Raw genomic sequence first — 18831 nt, 5'->3', positions numbered from 1 at the left:
TAAAATATTCCAAACCCAGTAAGTTTCAGTAGGAAGGATTTGTTGCTTGTAAAAGCAGATACAAGTCTGTCTAATGAATAAGACTAAAATAACAACTATAAAACTTCCACTACTGCCTTATTTTCTCCTTTACTTGCCATTGTTCCTTCCTAGTAATGTGTTGTATATATGACTAAGCCAAAAATGACTTAAACCAAAGCCTTAAAAGACTTAAAATGAAAATTACTATAATGAAGTATAGCAATGCTGAGCAACAATCTAGGTTAAGTGTTCAAAATTAAAGTGTTTATTATGCTGGCATGATAGTTTTTCTTGGAAAACACATATAAAGGCACCAAAGTATAAATACAAAGCTAGAACTGCCTAATTACCTGGGAAATCCTGTCTAATGAAGTTTTCCAGACTTTGTCTTATATGTTCCCGAGCCTGATCCTCTACAATATTTGGAGCAAAGTCATCTTAAAAAACAAACAAACAAACAAAAACAACAAATGACAACAATTCAGGCAAACTGATCTGCAGAAAAGACTCAACAGTAAAGATTCAAATGAAAAAAGTGAGGGGTTTACAGTGGGAAGGGGTGGGAAGAGAAGATTCACATGTGAAGGAAACAAAGCAAAGATGAAGTAGAAGAAATACCTGTTCAAAGAAAAACATTAATTAGACAGACAATGCATTTTGTCTGGTCAGAAATGGCGAGAGAGAAAGGAGGAAAGTTGGGTCACTCTGAAAAGAACAAAAGTGGAGAAGTGTTACAAAACAGTATTTTGACTTCTTTTTTTTTTCTAGCACACTGATGTCTTTGTTTACTAAAAAACAAAAGTTAAGGAACAGTAATGAAATTCGAAGTTGACACAAATGTAAAAGTATCAGTCAAAAAACCACCCAAAATTTAACTCTTAGAAATTACACTAGGATGTCTAATTGAGTAATTAGACAGCCAGTGTGTGGAAGAGAAACCTTAACAGTTTGTATTTATCTAGACACAAGCTACTCTGTAGTCCTGTTAAAGCCCTTACAAATCCTAGAGGTGGATGACATGCAGCAAATAAACCAGCCCCCTTTTTAGCACCATTAGCCTGTGATTATTTGTTTATTTTTTGCAATTATTTTTCTATCTCACAACAATATTCAAAGGAAAAAAACTTACGGTAACATTGGACACAAACTTGATCTAGAATAACTGAAAATTTGGGTGTTAGCATTGGCAGTGGGTCAAGTTCAATTTTCTTGAAGTCTTCTGGACAATCCCTCTTTAAATGACCTTCTCGTTTGCACAAGCTACATACCACAGTAGGAGACTGCAAGAACAGAACGCAAGATTGGTTTTAGAAACTATACTGCTTTAATGAATTTGAGAAACACTTTCATGTAAGTAACTGGTAATAGAACATAAGAAATATGTTTATGTTCTGATACAGCTTCCTTACCTTGCCCTTTGTAAAAGCTGGTTTACTGAATTCATAGAAGAGCTCAGATTCCGAACACTGTTCTGTTGCTGTGTAGTCTTCAAAAAGGCGTCCCTTCTCAGTAAGATCCTCTTGACTCAAACTGATCCTCAGAGGTCCTTCCACACTCACTTCAAAATGTTTGTCCTCGTATTTATTGGGGATGGAAAAGTCTTCTTCTGACAGTGCATCGTCATCTCCAGACCCTGTGTACGTGTTATCTAGGTCATCTCCAGCTCTTCTAACACCACGCTCTCTCTGGTTTAGAAGACTTGCTTCTTCCTCCTCTTCCTCCTCATCATCCAAGTTAATAATTTGCAACATTTGACTCTGTGCTGAACATAGGAATTTTTTTGGGGATTCATCCAGTTCATCAGTACCTTCAGTGCTCTGCTCATCGATGTCAATCTTGTTATCCATTATACCACTGCACTCTAAACCAAACTCATCACTCTCTGTAAGTGCAGTGTTTTGAAAACCTTCTAAGTCTGAAGTACTACATGTCTCTGTATCATGTTCATTCACTGTAACAGCAAGATCTCCACTATCACTGTCTTCATCTATTCCCTGCTCAGTAGACAAAATATTATTCCACCTTCTTTTTTGTTGTTCATGTTCTTCCTCTTCTTCTTCCTCTTCATTTCCACTCTCTGTCTCTTCACAACTTGGTTTAAAATCCTCATTATCTCCAGAAATAACTTCCTCAATTATACAGTCTGAATCATCATGGGCAATTCCTAAATTACTTATATCATCAGCCAGTTCTTCTTCTGTGAAGCTTTCTGAGCCATCATAGAGCCTTGAAGGATCCATTTGGTGTGCCTGAGCCACACCTATAGTCTCAGTTACATCATCTCCCACTACAGCTGTGTTTGTTGTACCATCCAGATTTTTCAGTTCAGGGTTTTCATGCTTTATACCACCTTTTCCATAGTTCAGCATTTGGGATTTATCCTTATTAGCATTTGGAGAGGATTTTTTGCTTGATTTTGCACTTTTTTTGTGAGGCAAGGCAAAATACTTGTAAGTTGCTCTTAGGCAGTGGAGAATATACTCATACACTAACTGGCTGTTCAGAGTTCTTGCCACATTCCTTTTGACTGAATATGGGTCTAGAAGAAAGAAGTGAGTCAGCCGTGCAGAAGCTAACTTTTTTAAAAGAAGAATAAAATTACATTGTTACAAAGTTTGAATATGCTACTGTTACTGTAAAACATTGTGTAGAAACGTAAGACCTAGGAATTGTGCTGCAGTTAATTTTTAAGTCCGCAGATTTACTTTTAACAACCTTGAAAAAAATACCCATGAGAAATACTACTTAAATTTATTTTTTTCCAAAACACATTCTACTATATTATTGGGAATCACAGTCCAATACTGAAAAATTCTGTTACTACCCACAATGTCAATAGCCAAGACAGCACCTTAGAAAATTAAAGGAACAGTTATTTGAAGTTTGTTGAGATATATATATATATATATATATGCACGTATATACCTTCCACAGCAATGCGTTTCTTAGGCCAGTCCTTTGATTCACGAGACACTGCTTCTTTGAGCCGTATGCTAATAACTGAATCGGCCATGTTGAACTCCAAGGCATAGAAACGCAGCAGTTCTACCCAGAGCTGACCAGCAGGTGCTGAACACTGCTGTCCTGAACCAAACACTAAAGGAACCTGCCACAGAAGAAAAGCTTAAATAATATTTAATGCGCAGGTGTTTAGCAGTTACATTTCCTTATATTTAATCTGTAATGTAATATTAAAAAACTATTTGCTCCTATGCTTCTGCAGTCGCAATAAAAACTGCAATTAAAAAATTGGAACAGATAATGTAAACTCAGATTATTAAACTTCAAAATTAAAGACTGCAGCAATGGCAAGTAATATAACAAATTCATAATAAGAAATTGCTTAAGTGTTTTTGCCATAATGTATACATTTCCAACATCACATCTAATCTAATGGGACAGAATGGATTATGCAGCCCATTTTTTAGGAAAACCTAAGCTGCATTGTGTCATGCATTGTCACATGCCATCGTATAGCAATACTGGTTTCTGCAAAGTTCTTATAACAAAATAAATAATAGCTAAGAAGTGTTCAAAACTAAGAGGAAATATTTTTCATATGCTTAACCTAATTCTGAGATAAAATAGCTTTGGCTCTATAAACTATATTGTCTGTCCCCTGACAGATCAAAACCCAGGGTCTTATGTAAGACATTTGAATTAACACCTGGTTTCCTGCTAGGTTCTTAGCACCAAGAGGCAAGCATAATGAGCATGGTATCAAGAAGTCATGCAAACTCTTAGTTCAGCTCATAGTTTTGCAACATTGACTCAAAACAGAAATAGAAGATGTTTTGTTTTAAAACAGCAGTGCTAGACTTCTACAGAAGTAGATTAAATGGTTCAGACCTTGCCCCTGCTTGGGGAAACTTCTTGTGGCAAATCAGAATCATCCATGGGGTTATACTCCCAAACCACAGCACCATTCTCTACTTCTTTCAGATGAAAATTACTTAATTTGTTTTCTGAGAATCCTCCAATCTAAAAGAAACAGATTAAGAAACATACACCTAACCATCATGTGAACTTTAAATCCTTCCTCTCCATAGCAGCAAGCCCAATTAAAACTGAACAAAGTTTAAAACAGCTGTTCCATGCCTAGATTATGCCTCAATCTGCTTCTCTCTTCTCCCCATACTTCTCTCCAGAAAACTCTGAGGAACGCAGTGCTTTTGGAAGGGTAACCAAATGTCACAGAACCTTATACAAGCATAAATATTATATGGTCATATATTGTAGGACTTTTCTCTCAGTGTAGAGTGTGAAGACTCTTTGGGAATAAGCGAGTCATGTACTGAAGGAAACCACGAACTGCAAGGTCCATGTAATTGGTTATGAAAACTGGAACATACACACTAAATATAGCAGGTGGCTGTAAGAACAAAAATGGCCATGAATGCCATGAATATAACACCTGAATGGTGTCCTGGAGAACTGGATTCTGGATTTGTGTCCATAATACAACTCATAATATTAAGATGCATTTCAGCTTCTAACCCAAGAAATACATTCTCCAAACCCTAGTCTGATCTCTTGGGCAGATACCACACCAGTGCGCTCCCCAGCTGCGGTCTACATTTTGAACAAATTGATTTCAAAATCCAAGACGTTGTTTTGGAATGTAGCTATGTGAATGCAGTTCTCAACACCCTGGAAGAAATTAGATAGTAGGTTGTTATTGAATGCATTCAATATTGCATTACTGAATGCCAGCTCTCCTTACTCACAAAGGGGGCAACAGAACACTTAACTGAATTACTAGGATTGTGAATTGCACCCTTACAGACAAACATACAAAAGTTAGGTGTAGTGTGGCTGAACTTTCAGTCTTTCTAAATTCCTGCAGAAATGGATGGCTTATTGCTTGGCTCAGAATAGCTGACATGTTACATGCAACTTTTAAGTGTTTAGTTCTTTCATACACACTATTTGGTGTATTAACATACATACCCATGATCCCAAATATACAGGTAGAAAAGGCTCTTTCCTCTGTTGTAGAAAGAAAATAACCATTAAAGCGAACACATAAGGTGACAAGCCTCCCTCTTCAGGATGATCAACACAGCACAACTGTAAAAATAAATTATGCAGTCATTACAGTTTCAAGCAAATCTGTGGAAAATATTCTTTTAATTACTGGTCAGAAGTCTGTCACACTAAATACTGACAGAAACTCAGACATCTTTGATGTCTTGTCGAGATGGACTTTGTTGTCAAGGCCTGCGTATTTATTGAGTCATATTATTACCATAAAATGTTTAGTTTAAGAGCTATAGGATGCAAACTGCCAAAACATAAAGCATAAAGCACATCTGCAAAAATACCAACTCATTTTATGCAGATACAGTACAAATCAAAAGCTTTAAAGCATTTTTTTCTTAAATCATATTTTAATTGCAGGCACACAAAGCTCTGGAACAAGTTATTTTATTTCACAAAAATTTCCCATCTACATATGGAAGCAAGCGGCTTTTTATTTCGTTTCCTTCATGATGGATTAAGTGTATGGGAAACTGGTAATTCCATTTCATATACATTTCATATATATTGCTTTGACTAGTTTGGTAACAGAGCAGTATACTTAAGAGTATGCCACTAACTGGACCTTAAAATTCCACTTTTGAAATTACTGGAATATTCTAACACACAAATGTAATTATATAATGTATAAAATTTACAATTTATAAGAACATTAAATATCCTTTTCCCAACTCTTCTTCTAAAGATAGTTTCAGCAACTGTTTTCTATACCATACCTACCATCTTAACAGCGTAATATCAATGTTCATTCAGTATTTATTCAAAGATGGGGCAATACAAACTTCTCTTACCTTTGCCCAGTACCTGAAGGCAATCACTAAAGGTACTACAGTAGGTTCCAGTTTTCCAAGTGCAGCCAAATGGTTTGCTGTCAGACAAGCATTCTCATTCCCTGCGCTCACTTTACAAATAAGGCCACTAAAACCCAAAAATAAACAAAGTACAAGATCTTAGAGGTTTTTTAAGAAAAGCCATAGGTCAGATGACACCTCACAAAACAGTACAGCAGAAGGCTGTAAGGAAAGACTTAATAGTATCTCAAAGTCACCATACCTACATTAAAAGGAGCATGGAAAACAAATTTGATTTATGGTTAGGTTGAAATATATGCATTGTAATTTTCTGTAAAAGTGTTTTCATATACAATTAAAATTTAAGTACTTGTTTCTAATTATATTAATTCACTGAACTAAAAAATAAATTGAAAAAATTACAGTATTAATTTCCCTCATGAATTAAAAACATCTTCCCATACCCCATTCATCAGAAAACAGCTTCCCTGCTGTTTCCACAGCACAGGAAACGTTTTCAAATAGTGAAAGATCAAGGTAGCAGCAAATAACGTGTAATATTTCTATACCAGTAGGTGTTTATAGAATGTTTCATGAATCTTAAGTGATATCCACTAAATGGGCAAAACAAAAGGTCTTTCACTGATTTGCAGAATACCAGTGAAGCTAAGCAAGCTGATCTTGCCCTTACAAAAATCTGTAATTTAAACATGGTATCTACATTACCTATAAGTAAGGAAACCTTCTGCTTAAGCAGTTCCCAGATGGAAGGGTAAGGGTACATGCTGGAAGCCATAATGGTTAAAGGGATTGGGAAATACACAGCTGAGGATAGAATAACCCTTACCCTCTTATTCTAGGCTAGGAATGACTTGCCCATGAGTGTTAGTTTGTGTTTCAAGATCCATGGAACTGTAATAATTTAGTACAGAAACGTCATTTTTCAGATGTTGGTACACAATTTACATTGCTATATACTATTAGAACACACAAAGTGACAACCGAGACCTTTGTTTTTCTCTGCACACCACCACCGGTATTCTAGCATGGAAATCTGCATCAACTTCCGTAAAAGATTCTACGGGGAAAAAGAGAAAAAAGAAGCCAAGTTAAACATGGTGCTGACAAAAGATATCTTAAACTGGATGCAGCTGGAAGACTACAGCTAGAACATCAACTTCTTAATAAAATTACTAATTTTGACACAAATAACTCAGTACATCTGATAGATTAATTCTGCCACTCTTTTAAAGCAAGTTTTTCATTTGTGATGGGAAGAGTATGGTCTATACTCTATGATAAGCACTTTCTGTTAAGAAAATACTCAAGAAAAAAACGTAACTTTTCAAAATTCGTATACACGGTAGACATAATTAAGCAGTTATATTTTGGCTAAGTGCTGACTTCAGTAATTCAGGTCATTATAGTAATTCAGTAAAAAAGACAGACCAATGACATCTGTGAAACAACGTTAATATGAAAAATGAAAACAGTAGAGCATTATGTCAGTACTAGACAGACAGAAAATATCCAAGTTTATTTTTCCTGGTCATCTAGAAACGCTCTTCATAGGTATACAACAGGCTTAGAGATATCATGTAGTAACTTCTTACTATTCTCGATTTTTTTTCCCTCTTACTGTTTACATAGATTTCCAAGCGCAATTCTGCTACATTTTTATCTTAACACTAAATAAGTACAGAAGTCTGTACTTATTTACAGCAGTAAATATTATTTATAGTAATATTATTATTTACTGCAGTACTTATGTACAGCAGTCCTTTCTCCAAGTGGAGTTCATTGATCCAAACCGGGCTTCTTTTTTAATACCTCACTGGTTCACTGGAAAGGAGACTATGAAAAAATTGTACATAACCAACTAAAAAATTCTGAAAGAACGTTTTTGTGATTGTATACAGCCATTTGGACACTTGATTTTTTTGAAAAACATCTTGCTTTTGCCACTGGAATATTTCAAAAGCCTTGTGCTCTGTCCCTGAATCTTCTGACTCACAGGAAAAGGCTTTGCACAGTATTAATATAAGCATCACTTGTTTTCAAAACACATTCAAGATCTTAACTTTTCATAGAATCTAGGTCTTCATTCCTTCAATATGGTTGAACAATATCCCTCTTGTCAAAGACTGTAATAGTAATTTGACCAGACAAGAAGATGCACATGCAATAGGGGTGGGGGTAGCAGTAAGAAAAATCTAGGTCCATAAATGTATGCATGCAATACACATGCTCAGATCTACATGGTCTGATTATCCAACTGCAGGCACAGAACAAGGCAAGAAAGCAGTAAACTTACTTTTTGCAATATGCACTTGAAAGGACAGAGTTTTTTCCTGTCTTTTCATGTTTTGCATGCATATGCTCAAATTGTTTTAAGTACATTTTTTTTTTTAAGTCTTGACATTTACTTGCCTGTATTAATGCATAGAGTTGTATTTATTACCCAAAAAAAAAACATGTCTGCATACAGTCATTTGTACATGGCCTCACTGCACTAACAGGCAAATGCATATAATTATAGGAAAAGAGCCCACAATCTGAAAATATATTAAAAAGTTTCTGATCACATGTTAGAAGAGCTTAGTCTACTTTCTCTACTGTACATGGCTAATAGTGCAACCTGGGGAATCAAAGAGAGCACACTCTACCTTGTTTAATGACATCTTCCCTTACAATGTAGAAGAAAACTTCTCACTAGGAATTTCTCAAATAATGGAACTTTAAAAATAACTGAATATAAACCTAAGTTAGTACTGCCAATGGATTTTTTCCTGCAGTATTTTTAACCCTCACGTCTTTCTAAAAATAAATAAATAAATAAATAGCACGGTAGCATGTGGTTTACCTGTTCAACAGAGGTGGAATTCAACAACAGTAAGCAGTAATAGTTTAAAAGAATTGAGAAGGCAGCAATTCTTTCTTACCACTGTTCTGGAGACTTTCTTGCACAAGTAAGAGAACGTCTGGTTGGGTCATCTGTCAACAAAAGTAACAAAGTTGTTTTCATAGCTAGAAAACGGTGATTTCCCACAACTCAAAAAAAAAGTAAAACATCACTCCTACTCCACTTCTGTTTTCCTTCCACAGAGGGCAGCAAGAAAGAAACAAAATAACAGCAACTGAGAAAAAATTGTTTAGTCCTTGGTTATCAATAAAATATATCAAAAGGAACACAAACTCTGCCTATGTTGATGAAAAGAAACACATCTTGGAGTATTTTTAAGTAAAGCCATTTTTACGTCTATCAAATCACAGAACTGTAGAACCTAACCATAGAATGGTTAGGGTTGGAAGGACCTTAAAGATCATACCTGGTTGTGGAAAAAAACACTAAAAGAGATACTATTTCAGTGTGCTCAAATATGATTGCCTCTTGACACTATAGGTCTGCCTCATATCAAAAACTGGAATAATAGCTTTTTAAAATTATATGCACTTTATGAACTTAAAATTATTAATTGTCCCTGTATTTCCATCTGTGTTTCCTAAAGGAAATGCTAAATTTTAAATATGAGACTGCCAAATCATCTACAGCAGATGTTAAGTTTAAGCATGGAATCAAAAACTTTTCACAGTACTTAATTTCTTTTAAATGCTCAAGCAGAAAGATGTATAGAAACATTTAACATGATAAATTAAGAATTCAAATTACTTCAGAGATAAATGATGTTAAGATGGTTTCATGACTCAGAAATAACCTAGCAATCAAAAACTCTGATGTGCATATATCAATACAGAAAAAAAAGATCATGGAAGTGCCATTTAATCCAAAGAAGACAAGGTAAATAATGACCTGTCTCATAGGACTGCCAGAAGTACACACATTTTAAGTGTCTTCAGAAAGAAAATGTGGCAAAACACAACTATGTATTATATTTCCTCATCAATACAGATGTATGAAGCAAGGAGTGTTATTTTAAGACTATTTTAATGTGGTAGCTCTGTTCTACCCCACAAAAGTGGTACTACCACACTGTAAGTTATATTTAAACTATAATCTATACAAAGGCACAACCATTGAATACCACTTAGATGTACTTAATAAAAAGGTCTTACTTACACTGGCAGGAAACTGGATATCTATGTTTATGTCTGAAGTTTTGAAACCAAAACTGCTATAGGAGGAGCCATACAATCTTAATGAGCACTCTGCAACAAAAAGAATTACACTGCATTTACTCTATACCTAATTATAAGTCTGCAGCTACTTCATGGCATTGTCAGTAGATCTAAATTCTACACACAGTCTTGATAACCACAGGAATGAAGAAGGGTCTGCCAACAGCACAGAACTGTCTTAGCAAATCCTGCCTTCCATACTGCTGCTAGTAGAGGCTTACCACTAAGGTCAAACGCCTCCCATGTCCTGCTCAACTTCACTTTTTACTACAGGTCTGCTTGGGTAATGAAGACCACTGTAATTCATTTCTGATACAGTGTTGTATTACCATATCATGTCATTCAGATTAGTAACTAAATATAGTGTTTCCGAATTTAGCTAGCTAAGGTTTTAAATTAAGTTTTCACTTTATGAGCTGTTGTTTTCTTTCTCCAAGCTGGCATTTCTACAATCTAAAACAGATTGTAACTCATACCTGGCAATTTTTGCTGCAGTAAGTTTTCCATCACTGTTTTGATGTTGAGCCTTTCTTCTAGATCTTCATTATTTAAGCCAAACTGCTGCACTACATTTTCAATAGCAACACCAATAGCTTGTATCTGGGAAGCCGTTGGAGGAGGTAGAGCTGTCAGCAGCCTTTCTTCTTGCTTTTCCTTTAGAGATAAGAAGACTGACATTTTAATCATTTCCTTGGGCTGCTCAATATGCTACAATAAAGGCCTGCAACTCATACCAACACGACCATAGGTTGTCCAGATAATGCAGGTAATTGGAAGCAAGAACATCAAGAGAGAAACAGTGACCGGTATGAACAGTTAGATACTGCAGGAAGCTTCAGTGATGTGAGGAGGTATACATACATGTATTTAGAACATAAAAAAGTCTCCAATTCTTTTACCACCTAGGAAGTGGAAACAGGTAGGAGTTAGAGGAAGAAACAGAATACCTGCAGAAGACAAATATTTTTATCCACTTCAAGCTGAGAAAGTAGATGGAACAGAAGACATAATTAAAAAAAAAAAAAAAGTAAAACTGAGGTTATGCTGGAGATTATTTTGATGCTTATATTCAAAACAAAACTATGTAAACTTCCTTTACATATAAACAAGTCTGTAATACTCCACAAGTTCTTACAGTCATTTACAGAACTTCTGAATTGACATCTTCACTCTGACATATAAGTTATAACCTATAACTCTACCATGCCAATTATATTTGCTTATTGCTACTCTTCATTGCTCTGGACTTGATCACAAGTCTTCATTGTTGAAAGACACCAAAGAAATACACACTAACAGGAATACACTTTATGTATTCTACAAGAAGAATCATAGAACCGCAGAAAAGTCAGTTGATACAGCTTTTTTATTACACTTAAATCACCAGTAACAAAATATTACTGAGTTATACCTTAAATGAGAACAAATTCTAATAATAATAGGCATGAAAAAGTACAAATGAAATTCTGAAGTTGAGAGGGCGGAAGCAAAGTCAGTTACTCTTTTTACCAGTATTAGTAATAGCTTTTAAGAAGATTGAAACACAATAAATGTACGGCGATTTCAGAAGCAGTACAGTCTCATTGTCCTTTGTACAGTGAGGACAGTTTCATAAATCTGCATTTTATACTTTTTCTTGTTCATAACTCACCTTGAAGCTTTTCTTGTGTCTTTTCTCTTTAATATGCTTATGAGCAAAAGCCACAGACTCAATCAAAACGTCACACAATTTGCAGGTATATTTTGCTGATGGGTAGCTTCGAGGTTGCTAAAATAAAGATGTAAAAAACCCTAAAATGTAGAAAGATAGTACCTTCATTTCATTCAATACCCTTGCTAAGTTGAAGGACTGTAACTCGGTAGTCCTGAAATACTTACTTCAGCTTTCCTAACTTCACCTTTATAGGAGAAAATTCCCATATAAAATACAATGCCAGAAGAATGGTAGTACTGGGTCAATCACGCCTAACACTTTGTATTTTACAGTGGAAAATACCCAATGCCCATGGAAAAATATATTAACTGATAAATTATACAATAAAACTTTACTGGTCCACTGCCCCAGCGAACAACGATCTGATGTTAGTTAATGAATTAAAGTAGCAGTGATTTTGGGAGGCTTAAATTGCTGCCAAACCAAGATGTATTATAGTAAAAAAAACAACAAACAACTGAACAAAACCCCAAAAGAATAACCTGACTTCTTCTGACAATCCATTAACAGCATCCCTTTTTATGTCTGATCAATTCTATAACTAGACTTTCTAGCTACAGTTGGAGAAATTGCTCAGACTGTACCCTCTATATCCCATTTACAGACAAAATAATAGGAGACTATACAAGTAAAGACAGTAGCACCTTCTTCAGTCGATAAACGCAGTCTCGCTTCAATCGTTCTTCAGCTTGCCGCAACCCTAGAAGTTCTTTTTCTGATAGCACAGACTCATCTATGACTGGACCATTCACTTCATCTTGATCATAGTCATCCTTTCTAGTTCTTCTTGATCTTCTTGGTTTCCTAAGCTTCTTCATTTCTTATAAAGAGTTATGAGAACAAGTATGTCAAATAACTTCAGAGTACCACACAGCATTTTTTTTTCTTCTTTAATTCTACTTACGTGTGAGTCAAAGAAGATACAAATCACCTACCCTGCATGTTTCATGGTCTGTTCTGTGTAAATCTGACAATTGCAAGCATGTATATTTATGTCATAACCGTAGTACCTTTGTCCCAGACTACTAAAAAACATTCATTTTTCCCAATGAAGGCACCGGTCTTATTTAGATAGCTTTGTTAAAACTGGCAAAAAAAATAATAATGAAATGCAATAGATTTCACTGCCTAGTTGAAACATGTGTACGTCATTATAGGGAAAACATAGAATATATAAGTCTGGTCAGGCTTAGCTAGACAAACAAGCTAGAAGTGTACTGACCCATAGGTCACTATGAGTATCACAGAACTAATGAGTCTAGGCCAAAGACCTAACAGCACTTTGATACAGCACTACCATGGCTTAGGTGACACTGAACAATTTATTATCACCCGTAGTAACTGCCTGTTAACGTCACTTGCCTTTCAATTAAAAAAGCATATGAATCAGTCTTGCCTTCACATTATTTAATAAAGTGGGAAAAGCCCACCAACCTTATTGGCTAGATAAGTCAGTAAAAAATGATCTTGCTAAGTATTTCCACACATTTCTTAATAAAGCTATACAACTGGCAGAATTAGTATGTTTAGACAGCTTATGTTTGCAGCAAAACTTCAGGAACTAATTGATGTAAATTAACATTTCTACTTTTAAGTAAACTTAGTCATGATTTGGAAGCAGGGATTGCTACTGGCCCAAAGGATACCCATAAAATAATATCAGAAATTAATATATACAGGCCAGATTGTCACACATGACTTTAGATCACATCTTACCTTTCACTTGAGTACCTATGCAGTACATCCAGATGCATGGGATTTTTAAAGTTCCCTGCTTCTGAGAAAGTTTATGCAACTTTCTTAGACTCAAAACTACTACCGTAGCACAAGGTTTTGAATTCGTCATTATTAAAAAAAACCAAAAAAATCAGATAAAACACAACCACTCTACCAAATATTATTTATAGTTTCCTTCCTGCAATAACAGTATCTGTCTCTAATAATTGCTAAAAGATAAAAAACTTGTGTATTTTCAACCAGTTGTTTCACTCAGTTCACTAAGTAGCATGCATGTACTAGTGTAAACAGGAATGGGAAAGAATGGTAACATTTATTTCAGCAGTAGCACCAGTTTATGCTGGAATAAGCAGAGGTAAATCTGAATATGTTGCAGGAACAGTATGCCCAAGGAAGCTCCAAGGCTCCAAAGCTCTGAACTTTACACATCCCTTCCATTTGACATGCTGATTCTCCTGCTCAAACTCCTAAGACCCAAATCCTGTGTTGCCTGATGAGATTTTTACTGATCAGCGTAGCTAGAACTTAGGGGAAAATGTGTAGTAAATGTCTTTGCAGGAAAGCATGGGACGACAACCTACTAACCCACTATTTCTGCAATCACTAAGTAACTTCCAAAAAACTACAAAGAAATACTTCTAATGTTTGGTAGTTACAGTAGTGACAATCTCATTATAGGTTAATGACTACCTAAAGTACTAAAGGCAAGTCCAAGCTCCTGCAATAAAATCAGTGCCTCAGATTTGATAAACTCCTTTCTTAAGAGCTACAGGAAAAGACATAAAGGTAAAGGAAAGCAAAAACTTGCACAAAAGATGTAAAGTAAAAGGAAATGCTAAATGAAACCTTTTCAGTAATTGTTTGCTACATGACACAGAATCAGAACTTTTGAAGGGACTCCAAGAGGTAAGCTATGGCATGCCTGCGCTTTGCAGCACAATGAAATGAACTTCGTCAATTTTAAGCAACTCACTCAATCTGTTCTTAAAGGTTTTCAGGTACATAGTCTATTAACTGCTCAGACAGCCTCTGCAGTACTTAATGAGCTTAACCATTAGAAAATTTTCCTTTATTCCTCCATTATTTGTACAGCTGACATTCCTACTTAATGGCATTTGCACATCCTTCTTTTGTATTTCACCCTATATGTAGGCAATTTCTCCTATTGTGTGATTATTTTAATCAACCTTCCTGCTTTTTTGCATTCAGTTCCTACCAGCTCTACAGAATACTAAAATTTAAAAGCACATAATTCATAAGCATGCTATCTTCACTCACCATTAGAGTACTGTTGGCTTAAGGCTTCCTATCATTTTGACAAAATCAGTGACAGCTGATATCAAGGCAAAGGGCATTTAATTCCTGGACTTCTCGGTTTCAACCAGCAATAGCTTTTCTTCTCATCAGGGGGCAGACTTAAATAAAACAAGACACGTCTCTTGCTACCAGCCTGTCCTTCCATCTTGGCAGCACCTCATCTATGCCTTAGTGTTTCCATCTAATTATATTTTCTTTAAAGCTCTCTCTTTCTGCTTTGTTCTTGTGGGAAACAGTTCTACTTACGCTTCCTTATGGTACTCACATTCAATGAAGATATTATATTGATCACTGTATCCTCCCTTAGCCTGTTCTTTCTTGCATTTACTTATATACTTAGGGCTTATCCTCTCATATTAGTGCCTGTTGCCCATAGACAAGTTCAATATGCATGGAAAATTAGTTCTGTCTTATTGCTGTATTACTGTTGCTAGTACTAAGTTCTCACAATACTTATGAGGCATTGTTTTTTTCAATCTTCATTAAGATATGTTGTTACAGATCTCTTCAGTAGCTCCAAAATCCTACCCTGTATCAACTTAATTGAAACATCCCTTATGAACCTTGGCAGATTCAATAAAATTCTACCTGGAAAACTGCAAACAAGAACACTACACAGATGCTGCAATCTACTTACTCCTACCATTTATAAACAATACAATTTATAAAACACGTTCTGTATTTGCTGTAGCAATTTATTTAAAGTGCTGCAGTATAGTCAACAGTTTGCAATGCTAGACAGAACAAAAATTATTTTTTGCATTAAGAGTGAATCTTGAAAATTTACTTCTCAGTAGCATACACAAAAAGCTACTTTACTGAATAGCTATGTAAAAACAAACATGTTGATTACCAGAGCTTCCTCTCTGCATGTCTGGCACAATTTCACTCATTAAGTCTTCCTGAAGTTGTCGTCTTGTATTTCTGTTTCCAGCACCTTCAACCTCATGAAGAGAGCCCCTTCTTGACTTGCTATACACTGGCATCCAGGCAACAGATCTGTACTCCCTCCAGCTGTCAGAAGGACCATGGTGGTCATCAGATACCCACTTCTTCATTTGGTCTCTCTGAGTATCATTTAACTTTGCCCCTTGACTGCAAGTTGTGATTTTAAGTAAATTTGGGCTACTCAAAACATTGCGTGGCCCTTGTCTGGGACTGCTTCCATAATGACTTGGTGTTCCCTTTTTCCTTTGCGGGTTGGTATCTATTTTATTGCTATGGCCATTGCCGTATTCATCCATGACTCGGCAGTCTTTCTGTAAGGAACTATATTTTAATTCTTCCTGATGTAAAGTTTCCTGTTCTTTGTTTTGTTTGGCAAAGCAATGTTTTGCAGCATCTCCCATGGCTATTGCTGTTCAGCTCCGTGATCCCCACCTAAAAATTAAAAAAACAGAAGTTGAATTTTAAAATTAACCAAGTGATAAACACTGGTTATTATTTGTTACAGAAATCTCAACAATCAAAGCCCTGGCTTTGTAATAGCATCAAGGCAAGCAAGTCTCGGTGGAAAGCAAAGTTTATTCCAACAAAAAGAAAAATGCATTCCAAAATTCAGCTAGGTTTCTCCTCTTAACATGTCTAACAGGTATGCACCACCAAATGCACAGTCAGTCTATAGCTTTCTGAGGCTTAAAAGTCCAGATGTCTTTAGGAGAGATAACTATATTTATGAGTCCATATCAGCCTGTCATGGTTTGACTTAGGATTGGCAATTAATTAAACCAAAGACAACAATGCTCTCGACCCCCTCCCATCCAGGTAGGGAAGGACAGAAAAAGAGAGACTTGGCTGGATTGCAAACTAAACTACACAGCTTTAATTAAACACTAATAATAAACGAAAATATGTACACTCATATACAAATGTGTTCAGGAATGTGCAAACCCCTATTGTCTCCCCCCACCCCCAGCAACTCCCTCAGCACTCTCCTGACCTGTGAGCAGTCTGGAAAGTCCCGGAGCTGCCACAGAGAGTGTAGAATTATGAAGGTCAGGAATGCCTAAGGATCAATGGTAATAGATGGACAGAGTCCTCCCCGAATGCCAGCCATGGACAGAAAAGAAGGGAAGAAGAAGCAGGAAGTTTTCTGTGATCTTTGACCTTTGTCTGAGCTTACGTAGATATATGGAATGGAATATCTCTGGCCAATTTTGCTGTCTGTCTAATTCAGCCTCCAATGGGGAGGGGGGGAGCTTTGAAAGAACAACTGAAGGAACTCTGTAGCATATAGAATATGTAGAATGCAAACACGAGGATGGCCTCAAAACCATTGTACATAATTTGAATATTCCCCTTTCCTGACAGCAGATGCTGTTCAACTTACTAAGGATTAAAATTGCCATCAGAGATGTAGAAGCTGAGTAGCAATCCATCAAACAAATCTGACACAATGATTACAAAACAATGATTACACTGCCCAGTGTGTTTTTTACCTATACCAGCGATCTGAAGTCTCACATTACTGGGTATTAAGCACTCGTATTATTCCAGCATTCTCTGAAACATCTGGGCTACTGATTTGCACTCCCTCCTCCCAATTTGATCACATCCATGTTCTTATTGTAAAACATTTCCAGGGAGTTGTAACTGCTATGTTAGCATAAACCTGCATGGATTGTGAAAGGAGGAGTTACCTGGAAGAGACTGGCTACACGCACATAGGCAGCAGCAGTCACATTGACACTGAATATATAACTTAAATATAACCACCTACAAACAAACAAAAATGGTTTCAATTTTCAAAAGACATGTATGGGCTTAAGGATGCAGAGAAGGCTGCAGGGCATTTACAAGATGCACCCAAACGGCAGTAAATGCCTTTCCATTGCCTTTAATACGAGAGTAGGGCACCTGACCTTCTTAAATGTCTGGCTTTTTTTAAGTTCTGCAGGCCTCAAAGGCACCGTTTAAGCATCTCAGTGTCTGCTTTCTATAGGCTTGAGGCTTTTAGTTTTTATCCTCCTCTTAAGCAGAAGAGGTCGTTTGCTATTGCATGAGTGACAAAAAAAGTAGCATTCCTGTCCTAAAGATCTCAATTCATGTACGACCCTGGAGATGCAGCTCTTCTAGCTAAGAGCCGAAAGAGAAGTTTCAAGCACACAATGTGAACTTGCTTCCTATTTCAGGGAAGAAACTGCCTCAAATTTGCATTTCAGAGTGATCTAAAACCGGCTTGCTTTAGTCATCCCCAGGAGCAACGCCCACAACCAGCGGCCAGGCCAGATGACGACGCGCTCCCACGGCGAAGGCCGGCACCGCGGCCTCGGAGCTGACGCTCGCCTCCGGCTCCCAGCTGGACCCGAGGTGCTGGCCTGGCGGGCGGGCTGCCCCGGAGGGTCAGCAGCAAGGCAGCTGCGCGACGACATGGTTCCTGCGGGGCCAGAAGCGGCGGGCAGCGCCGGCCGGGCTGCCAAGCGCAGGCAGGCGGAGGTGTGACGGTGCTGGCCCCGTCACCAGGGCCGGGGCTCCCCTGCTCCCACGCGGCAGCCCCTGCCCCTCCTTCCAGTCCTCCCACCTTCTGCCTCGCCCCCAACAGCCCAAAGCCCTGGGAGCGGCCTGGCGGAAGGACAGCCAGGCGGCTGCTGCCGGGCAGTCCGCGGGCAGAGGGGCCGGCAGAGGGGCGGGCTGCGGCCCAGGCCGGGAAGGGAGGCGCAGCGGCAGGCGAAGAGGCACCGGACGCCGGGGACATCCACCCACTGCTGGGGAAGGCGTTGCCCGGGCAGCGGGCAGCAGCCACCACCCACCGAGAGAAAGGCACTCACCGGCCGCCACGACCCGGCGCCTACCGCCGCCCCGCCATTGTGCCGCGGCGGAAGCAGGACCCGTCCCCGCGGATGCTCCGCTCCAGGCTTCCGGCAGCCCGGCCCCGCCTCCCGCCGGGAGCGCGGGCGGGGCGGCTGGGACGGGCCCTGCCCAGGGCTGGGGGGGGTTGGGCGCCGCCGCCGGGAGGAGTCAGCGATTATCGCTCTGCGGAGCCCGGCCGCGCCGGCCGGGGTGTGCGGGGCGACCCGCCGTGCTCGTCTCGTAAATGCAGCGGGGAAGGAACGGGTCGGCACGAGCAGCCGCAGG

General features: G+C 38.0%; 1 protein-coding gene across 4 annotated transcripts in view; it reads right to left on the bottom strand.

Annotated features, from left to right (window-relative positions):
• Positions 1-18602, bottom strand: part of TUT7 (terminal uridylyl transferase 7) — a 32932-nt gene extending 14330 nt beyond the window's left edge. For all 4 annotated transcript variants that reach the window (XR_007891895.1, XM_051643636.1, XM_051643637.1 and 1 more), the window contains exons 1-15: positions 18525-18602; positions 15611-16137; positions 12348-12523; positions 11641-11757; positions 10466-10643; positions 9931-10019; positions 8795-8846; positions 6861-6930; positions 5853-5979; positions 4972-5091; positions 3871-4002; positions 2947-3127; positions 1431-2560; positions 1151-1301; positions 372-458 (exon numbers count right to left, since the gene is read on the bottom strand). Coding sequence is in view for 3 of the 4 variants with exons in the window: in XM_051643636.1 (XP_051499596.1) it covers positions 372-458; positions 1151-1301; positions 1431-2560; positions 2947-3127; positions 3871-4002; positions 4972-5091; positions 5853-5979; positions 6861-6930; positions 8795-8846; positions 9931-10019; positions 10466-10643; positions 11641-11757; positions 12348-12523; positions 15611-16106 (3106 nt within the window). In the remaining variant the exon portion in view is untranslated. The remainder of the gene's footprint in view (positions 1-371; positions 459-1150; positions 1302-1430; positions 2561-2946; positions 3128-3870; positions 4003-4971; positions 5092-5852; positions 5980-6860; positions 6931-8794; positions 8847-9930; positions 10020-10465; positions 10644-11640; positions 11758-12347; positions 12524-15610; positions 16138-18524) is intronic.
• Positions 18603-18831: the final 229 nt, after the last annotated feature.

The sequence above is a fragment of the Apus apus genome, chromosome Z (assembly GCF_020740795.1).
Source record: "Apus apus isolate bApuApu2 chromosome Z, bApuApu2.pri.cur, whole genome shotgun sequence".
NCBI classification, from domain to species: Eukaryota; Metazoa; Chordata; class Aves; order Apodiformes; family Apodidae; genus Apus; species Apus apus.
Note: the sequence above shows the minus strand (reverse complement) of the source record. Positions and strands in the feature narration are given on the sequence as shown.